The 9954-nt window shown below is 32.8% G+C and overlaps 2 protein-coding genes across 2 annotated transcripts; one reads left to right on the top strand and one right to left on the bottom strand.

The window, feature by feature from the left end:
- Positions 1 to 1557: 1557 nt before the first annotated feature.
- On the top strand, positions 1558 to 2950 carry LOC143051945 (P2X purinoceptor 7-like). The gene is made up of 3 exons (XM_076224928.1): positions 1558 to 1686; positions 1813 to 2085; positions 2660 to 2950. The coding sequence occupies exons 1-3, from the start codon at positions 1681 to 1683 to the stop codon at positions 2921 to 2923; spliced, it is 543 nt and encodes a 180-aa protein (XP_076081043.1). The 5' UTR covers positions 1558 to 1680; the 3' UTR covers positions 2924 to 2950.
- Positions 2951 to 5045: 2095 nt separating this feature from the next.
- On the bottom strand, positions 5046 to 8422 carry LOC143050717 (uncharacterized). The gene is made up of 6 exons (XM_076223847.1): positions 8343 to 8422; positions 7720 to 7812; positions 6850 to 7132; positions 6401 to 6683; positions 5742 to 5978; positions 5046 to 5050 (listed from the first exon to the last, which is right to left on the bottom strand). Exons 1-6 carry the CDS (start codon positions 8420 to 8422, stop codon positions 5046 to 5048), a joined length of 981 nt encoding a protein of 326 aa, XP_076079962.1.
- Between the last annotated feature and the right edge of the window lie 1532 nt (positions 8423 to 9954).

The raw sequence follows: 9954 nt of genomic DNA, 5'->3' as shown, positions 1-9954 counted from the left end.
AAGCGAACTTGTTTATTCAGACAGGCGCCATTTTTCCGTGAAACTGATCACAAGCAAGTCACGTGTTTCGCGACCGTGATAATGATTTGATAAAAGTAGAGATAAATTGTTTCAGTAATGTTGAATTTTATGTATATGTTGATTTAATAGATGATGGCATGGCGTATTTGAAACCGGTAAAGTCCTCAGAATGGATTGCCAACCGAATTAATATAACTGAGCATGCTGGTATTACTTATCTCTACCCCGATAGTAAGCGAAAGCACTGCCTGTATGCCAATATAACTGTATAATCTGAAACAATTTTATTATGTTTAGGGAAAAGGTGTTGACGAGTCAGTTAAATAAATATATTTTTCTTTATATTTATCCTTTGATTATCTGCCAGATGTCGGGTGTACATGAAATGTTACGACTCAGTTTGTGTAATGCTTTCGTAATGCAGATCTTCCTCATTTGTGTAGATTAACTGGGTTTATGGAGCAACATGTATTTTTTACAAAAACTGTCAATCTGCTCATTATCATCATCAGTGTATACCACTTGGGATGCAGGGGCAGGCATGTTTCAGACCAACCCCAAAATACAGCGGGTTTTTGTATGCACCATCTTGTTGACCTTTCTTAGTATTACCGTCCGACTTAAGTATTGAATATTAAGGCAAAACATTATTGTAATGAAATCTAAAATCCTTAGGCCTAGACACCACTTCCCCTCATTTTGTCTGTTGAAAGATTAGTCTGAACTCTTTTATTTTTTCCTTTTGCTTTGTACACAATAATCCATCATTTCAGGTATATATCTTCGCATGAATACATCGGAAGAGTACATAACGATGTATTTGATGCAAAAGAAGAAATAAACAAATATACGTTTTTCAATAAAACAAGGACACATACATTTTCTTTCAGTACGTATTCACAACTTTTGTGCATTATATATTTGGCCTTTAGACAACATCAATGTCCTCTATCAAAAGATCGACGTGGGAAAAAAACATCGTAGGGGTAATGGGAACCTCAAGATTTATTTTCAATCATTGATTTCTCTGTTGTAAAAAAGAATTAGCTTTTCAATTCTAGATGCACGATATTTTTTATTAGTTATTGACGTTGAGCTAATTATAATTCTGTATATCATAAAAAATTTCCTTCATGATTTTGTACATAAATCAGGCAGTTAGACTTTTGTTGCATTTGTCATTACAAGGTTTTTATAGCCAACTATGTGGTATAGATTTTACACATTGTTGAAGGCCATACGGTGACCTACATGTATGGTTGGAAATTTCTGCATGTGTTCACAAGTCTCTTGTGGAGACATGTCTCGCAAGGTTTTTACACTTTATATAGTGCTGTAGTTTATTGATAGTCTTGTGATAACAAAATATGTGTCAATCATAGAAAATTATATTTTTGAGAAATTTCTTACCGACTACTTTTCTTTCCTCAGATTTCAGATACTAGAAGCAGGTCTACCACACCTGAAGTTCATTCTTCGGATGGAGAAAGGCCCATTCGTGGGAGGGGTAATAGGAGACGGACAGCGCGGGGAAGAAATAGGGCGAGAGGTGGCAGAGGCAGAGGCAGAAGAGGCCATAATAGAGCCTTACAAGGACAGCCAGAACCACTCAACAGGGCTGAAGTCGCCGCACAGGCCAGAGCTGAAAGAGATCGTCAGATGCAGGTAAACTATCCAACATTTACATATCAAAAAACTTTAACTGTTTCATTTTTTTCTTCATTCAATAAAACATTTTACTGAAAGTGCTGTGTGATTTGCCTTGAAATGTAAAAGTACTTTATTTTTCAGGAACGAATTGATGGCCTATCTGAAGATCAAATGAAATTTGCAATAATGGCCACGTACAGGGAACAACCTAGTTTTCTGTTCAGAGTACTGGAAGCAGTAAACCAAGAGTTTACCGCAAGTGAAACTACACCAGAGCCAGATCCAGAACCTACACCAACACCTTCAGTAGGTATTCCAACTTGGTGTCGGTGCAGCAATTGCAGAGAAATGCCTAGTGAGGTTGAAAAAAGATGTTGCAACCAGATACCTCAAAACTGCCACTCTACACTACATGTAAGTACTATTCTCTGTTAACTCATCTTATATTATTCTTTATATTTTGACGTTTAACAAGAAACTTACTTGGATTCTCATTCTATTCAGTTGATTATTTATATGCCAGCGTCCTCCAATATTAAAAAGATGTGGTTTAATTGCAAATGAGACAACTATCCACAAAAGACCAAAATGACACAGACATTAACAACTTGAGGTCATCGTACGGCCTTCCACAATGAGCAAAGCCCTTACCGCATAGTAGCATGTTTTCGTAATCTAGTGATTTTTCTAAACAATGAGAACAGTAAACAAATGTACTTAAAAAGTTAAAAAGATTTGGTTGCTTTAATTCATTTTGCCCAAAACAAAGGAAATCACCTTCGATACATAAACAAATGATCATGGTTGTTACATTGAATGCTATGGTGCAATGCTAACTTCAAACTATAAATTCAGACATTGCAAGTTTTAAAATCTTAAACCTAAAAAGTATACACATCATTGACAACTCTCCGCACCAGAGAGCTGTATTGAAAAAAACATGGTCTGTATACAATTTCAACTTATTCATTTATTATTTCAATTTCAGGATTTTCACAATGTTGTATTGGACCCCTTGGTTCTTGAGGTTGCAATAAGGTATAGAAATGATATGATTGCGCAGCCTCCAGACCAGGATTACAATAGATCACATAGACACACAGCATACCGCCAATATGTTCTGTGGATCCATGGATATCTTGGAGCTGGAAACAGACAAGTAATTCCGAGTTGCTGTGTTTGGGCTATCAGGAACAGATTTCCAGACCCATCTGGCCAGTATGTTGGATTTATTGGAGGACGTTTCGGTTGAGAGAGAATAAATTTTATTTCAGTTTTATTTGTATTTTTATTATTAGTTAGTTAGTTAGTTAGTTGGCCACTCATAGTCTATTGTCTGGTCAAAATCGTAGTCTATGGTCCTGTCCAGATCTTCCCTGTTAAATCTTGAAATTTTGGCAGCCATCAAATCTTGAGTAGGGGGAGGTGGAACAGGGGCAATGGTTGCTGACAATCTTCTTGGGTCAAATGGATCTAAAATCACTTTCCTGCTCATCCCAATATCATCAGACAACCTCTTCATTATAATATGCTTCATTAATTCTGGAATGTAAATATATTGTTTTGGTGTCTTCACTTCAGTAGCAGTCCATCTACCCCCTTTCTTACTGTAGTACCTCTGAAGTCTGAAATTGAAAAAGATATCATGTCATAAAAAACCATCAGATATAGGGTAATTGTCCAATAGACAACAACATATCAACTTAAACACAAACACTTTTAACATTGTCTTCATTTTTAAATAATTATATCAGAATATTTATAAATTAGATGTGGTATGATGGTCAATTAGATAACTTCAAACCAAAATGTTGTTAATGTAAGAAATGGTACAGTTCCGCCTTCAATGCTATATAAGCGCACACTACTAAGTAAGCCATAAATGCAGGTCTTTAGACACACATAATGGCTAGAGTCAAATACCTAAACAAACAAAACAATTGCACAACTCATATACAAAACAATGAATCACAATTATATCCACTTAATTACTTCACCCTTACTTGAAACATGTAAGCAGCTATATACTAACCTTTTAGTCATCCTTGTTTGTAACAACTTTTCTTTCACAGTGAGCATTGTGGTCAATAGCTGCTAGCTGATTCCTGGCATTATATGTTGATGGACCATAAGAATGGCGTTTAGAAGCATATTTCAGAATCACATTTTGAAAGTTTTCTAACTCAGCTGTACACCTATCATAACAAAAATAGTAACTATTAGATCATTGAAGGAAGTGCACCAATCTTAGCCATAATATTCAAAATCATTTTTAGCGCAATAACTGATGGAGATTTTAAATACTTTTAAATTAAATGTATATATATTTTCAAAATCAAATTAAAAATATGAACATAAATAAGGCCATGATTTTTCACAATTGAACTGATTCTTACATATCAATAATCATGTCAGGGTCTTTCATAGCGGACTATAATGTACGAGTATTTCTTATTGTTAAAGGCTATATGGTTGCCTTTAGGTGCTTACATTCACTTCATTTAAGCTTTGGTGGATAGTTGTCTCATTGGTGATCATATCAAATCTCCTTACTTTTATATACAAGGCAAAACATTTAATAAATGACCAATAAAGGCAGAGTAGCCTAGTTTCTCTAATCACAAATCATTATTGTTCTATTATTAAATTACCTGCAATTTAGATAGTATGGTATTTTTCTTAGAAAGCGTTTGTCCATCACTATCTTTATCAACGCATCATGAGGAGGAGTTGCACCTGTCAACCATCCCTTTTCACGTTCAGATGACAGCGGTCCATGTTTACATTCAATTCCTGCTGTGTCACTATATGCTATCATCCATTGATGCTTATTTACAGTATGGTGCATGATCCCAAACCATGATCCCTTTAAGAAAAACAAGAAAAAAATAATAATATATTATATTATTATATTATACAATGTGATATTTTTTGTATTGGCATAATATTAAGTATCAACAATGAATTTGACTGAGCTTTAAAAAAGGTTTTGAATGGCTTTTATAAAAAACTTACAATAAATTCTTGTTCAGTAGTAGATATATCTGCACAATGCCAAAAGTGGTTCACTATGTCACGAGACCATTCCAGTAGAGGTTTGTTTGACTTCTGTTCTTGAGCTACCTGTAATTGAAAAAAAAAATCTTCTGTAAAAGTAGGTGTTTACGCCAAGGCCATTTAAAAATCTGACGGCACTTTTCAATGTACACTTTAGAGGGATAAAATTGAGAATGGATGCTTATTTAGCGTTTTAATTTTTTCCCCAGAATATGCATGAAATATCTGCCACCGGACATAAACAACATAACTCAAGCATTTTTTTCTATTTATCCTTCAAGTGTCATAAGAATAAATTTTACTGTTTTTCAAAACTTTCACACTATAAAAATAAATGAGTAGAGATTGTCTTTGGTAAATCAACCTTACCTTCACTACTTTCTTCCCAAGTTCTTCGCCCCGTGCCAAATGTCAAATGAGTGCTTGATATTACTAAATTCTTTTTCTGAAATAGATATAAACAATAATGGTTATCTCCAATGAGAAGCTTAGCATACAAATAAACAAGAAACAGTGTTCCAATATCTTCCAAATTAACCTCACCACATTATGTATGTACTTGTTCCAAGTCACGAGTCTGTAATTCAGTGGTTGTCATATGTTAATGTGTTACATATTTGTTTTTCATTTATTATTTTATATAAATAAGGCAGTTAGTTTTTTCGTTTGAAATGTTTTACATTGTCATTTCAGGGCCTTTTAAAGCTTACTATACTGTATGAACTTTGCTCATTGTTGAAAGCCTGTGGTTACCTTTAGTTGTTAATTTCTGTGTAATTTTTGGTATCTTGTGGAGAGTTGTCTCATTGGCAATCATACCACATCTTCTTTTTTATAATTATTTCTTTGTTCAAAGACAATTCTTGAAAAAGAATTTTACTGATATTTTTGCTGAATGTATCAAATGGTAAAGGTTACATAAATAAAATACTTAGTCTAATGTGTCCTACAAAATTCTATATGAAATAATCATACAGTATCTATTTTGTGGCAACATAAACATAAATACTTACTCATTACAGATTCCACCTGTATATGGGCATCAGTGACAACCTCTACCACTTTCATATTTTTGTCCAGTAGTTGTCTTAAGCCTTTCAGAAAGCAGGCTTTCTCAAGATTTGTACTCTTCTTCTCTGTCATCCTTTTATCCATGGTAACTATAGTTAAGATCTTTTTTGTATTGTATTCCATGAATGTATATAAACAGAACTGTGCACAGTGACCAGGACTGTCCATTCTTCCATCACCTACATTTAACCAAACAAAACATTTTATTCTGGACACTTAATGTTGGTACATGGAAAAGCTTTCTTTTATTGGTACATTGTAGTTTTTATAACAATTGTAATATTATGAATGTGCAAGTGAGCTATTACATGTATATGTATCATAAAAAGTACCCTTAAACGGAGCATAGCATTGAAAAATTTTACCTAAAGTAAATAGTTGAGTTGCCCTTCACTATTATAAGTTTGGTTTTTGGTCGAGAGTTGCATCACTAGCTATCATTCCACATTTTCTTTTTACATATATTTTTTTTTTATAAAAATTCCATTTCAAACACAAATTAAATCTTTAAGACTTAGCTAGTTATTCCCTGATAGGCGCTCTCTTGATCTATTTTACACTGAAAATGTGTTTGAAAAAAATACTAAAGCAAACAACTCACCTAATATAACTATTTCTTTATCACGGAACTCTTGCAACACCATATCCTGGGATTGTACCCAAAAGCTATCAATTGATGGTACGAGGTACGTCCTTTGTATTTTTAAGAATGTTGAGTTGCATAGAATTGGTAATCTAATAAACTTTGCCAAGTCTGCAATTTTTTGATAATTGTTCCCAGACAGTAAAATACCAGCAGAAAAAACCAAGTCACCACTGTGCAGTCTTCGACTCAAGATGGGCTGAGAACACCACTTGTGGGCAAGATGTTTATTTTGACAAACCTGAAAAAGGAATTTTTTTCAATTAAAAAAAATGTCAATCAAAAATATATATTTGCAAGTTTGTGTTACATAAATTTACATGTATAAAATTAGTGCAGCTGCTTTTTCTTATAAAATTTTTCTTTGATAATAATATCACATCTCATGAATTTTATAATAAACTAACCCATTTCAAGTATAAAGCTGAAGAAATCAACTCCATCTTAATTGTTAAAGGCAATCTGCATCCTTTTACTGAACATATAGGTGGGATATGTGTTTTAGCCAAACTTAAGATGGAGCTCATATAAACAATTAGTGGTCTGTCATCAAAAAAGGTATCTACTTCAGTCTCGCTCCTGATTTTTTTTATACTTGGGCCTAGGTCTTCTTCCTGTTGATCAGAGGGGTCTGCTGACTCGTCTTCAAATCCTTCATTTTCTGACTCTGATTGAACACCATGGTCTTGTCTGTAATAAAATGTACCAAATATATTATAATCTATACTAGAAATTTCAAATCTTGTTAGACTTTCTTAACAAAAAAATATAATTTCATTTGAGACAGACTAACATCAACTAATAGACACAAGGATTAGTAAACACAAAAATCCCTTATTTTCAAGTATTGTATGCAGGACATCATACTTCATCTACAAGAAAATATTTCTTAAATCTTCATTTAGTGAACCATAAAAACTTGGGTCAAAACTCTTATTTTAGCTTATAATTAAAAAAAAATAAATCATATCATAGGGTAAAATAAAATGTGAACTAAATTTTAAAAGTTTTTAGACTTCAAGTTAATTAAAAAAAACTTACTTGACCAAAAATTTAACAAGACGGACAAGTGAAAAGAGAGATGCACAGACTGAACATATAGTAAATTGGTAAAAAATTGAAAACAACATGTTTTATAATTTCATACGTCCGAAGTGCTTTTCAGGATTTACCTTTACCTTAGTAAGTCGGGCATTAAAAAATAATCTGTAAATACCAACAGTATATGCACACCGGTGTACATGTTATTAAGAAACTATAATGAAAATCGGAATTACCTGTAAGTAGCATCAAAACTTGGTTCATAGTCTTCATCAGAAAAATTATCATCATCATCCTCATAGTTACCCTCAGAAATAGTAATGGTTAGACTGAAGAAAAGAAAAAAATATTCTGTTGCTGTTAATTCGTACTAAAATGTAACCGATATGAATTTTATATTTAAATTTGAACTTGATAGTGATAGAAAAAAGAGCAAATTGGTATTGAATCACATGACTATTGCTTTATATACTAGTAACTAATTTCTTGTCCTAAATATTTATATCAAGTTCAAATTTAAATATAAAATTCATATCGGTTACATTTTAGTACGAATTAACAGCAACAGAATATTTTTTTCTTTTCTTCAGTATTTAGGACAAGAAATTAGTTACTAGTATATAAAGCAATAGTCATGTGATTCAATACCAATTTGCTCTTTTTTCTATCACTATCATCTTTACTCCCTTTTATACTCACACATGTTTTCTTTAACAAATAATGTTAACATTTTTAACTTCTGTAGTCAATATCTCAAATCAAAATGAGAAGTGCTTGTTTTAAGTTGTTTCATTGTTAATTAAGTTTACAACTTCAATTTAATACATGTATAGCATGTGTAGACATAGTTTATGCTTACTCAAATGGATTTACAAAGCTGTTTTGTGCACTCTTCCACAGAGAGTCTGTTTTCCTACTGATTTCCTCTATTCCAGACATCTGGGTCTCTTCCCTAAAATACAATTATTTAAATAATTATTCTGGGGGAAAATGCTGTATTATGGCTGACATTCAGATATGAAATACTAAAGTCACTGTTACATAGAAACTTGTATATATGTATATAACTCTAAACAGAACATTTTAATCTGAATTAATGGTGTAACAGAACATTATTGACTTACAAATTACAATTAATTGTCTTGTCCCTCTTGCAAAATGTTAATCAAATACTTGGTATAATGTATGTTAGTGCTTACACATATCTCGATTCATGTTCTCTTTCTGATGATGCTATTTCCGACACATCAGATAAATGTACTGAATGCTGTTGCAATTTAGATTGCAATGGTCCAGGGGTAGAAGTTGTTAAAAGTGTATTGGCAGAAGATGTCTCTTCTAACATTACACTACATGTACGGGCAGGGCTGGTTGGCTTTTCAACGGCAGTGTTGACATCATTAATATTTGTCACAGGGTTGGTTGGTTTTTCACTAATAGTGTTGGCATCAATAGTATTAGGGTTTCCTTGGTCAGTCTGAGTATGGAATTCATACCTGTATAAAAAAGGACATGCATTTGATAATTTAGGTAAATAACCATTCTTTTTTTCCTTTTTCTTTATAGAAATTTTTGAATTTATAAGTTGAAGAATATTTAAAAACAGAAAGACAGTTCCAATAATTGTCTAAAAAATTACATATAATTTGTAAAGAAGTTATAAAAGATGTCAAACAGTGATATAACAAATTATCCCTCCGTGGGGCCCCTTAAATTTTGCCTTGCGTTTCAGTTAATAACTTGCCAAACAACGAGAAAGTTACGGGTTTCTCTAGGATTAAATGATTGCTTCTGTTCCCTGATTCATTATTAATCACCAAATTACGATAAAGATGCTAATAACAATGAAATGTAAATATAAACAAAACCACGGGAAACTTACCTATCCAGCAAAATCTTCGCCACTTCAGCGTGTGATTGCAAACGAAGAGCACATTTTAGCTCACTCCAGCGATCATAATGGGAACCAAGATATATTCTATTCTTGTTACATTTTGCATTTACTGCTGTACGTCGTCGTTTTTTAGCGGAATCAGTCAATGTTGGCTTTCTCCCTCGCTTCAAAACATTGATGTCAGACATTCCACGTGCGCCGGAGATATTACGCACGCGCAATGGATTAAAGAAAGAGGTCATCTAAGAGGTCACTGCATATTGACCGTTTTCAATGAAAATTATATCTGTCGGGAAGACAAACGACTCAAGTCGAACATTTTTGCTTAAAACTTCAAAAACAAGATATTTTAGATCGTTTAACGAGTAAAATTACGTTTTTAAATACACATTTAATAAGATTCTTGTTTAAAATTCATGAACAAAAAAAAACATGATTTTAAAGCTTATATTGCTTTAACTTAAATCTGTCATTTGATCAAGAAGAAAACTTGTGCTAAGACAAAGGAACCGTTATCGAAAATTAAATTTTTTCTGTCCGAAGCATATTGTTCCGGCAGAATAAAAATCAGGCTACT

Source organism: Mytilus galloprovincialis, chromosome 11 (assembly GCF_965363235.1).
Source record: "Mytilus galloprovincialis chromosome 11, xbMytGall1.hap1.1, whole genome shotgun sequence".
In the NCBI taxonomy this organism is placed as follows: Eukaryota; Metazoa; Mollusca; class Bivalvia; order Mytilida; family Mytilidae; genus Mytilus; species Mytilus galloprovincialis.
The sequence above is the reverse complement of the archived record's forward strand: the minus strand, read 5'-3'. Positions and strand labels throughout refer to the sequence as shown.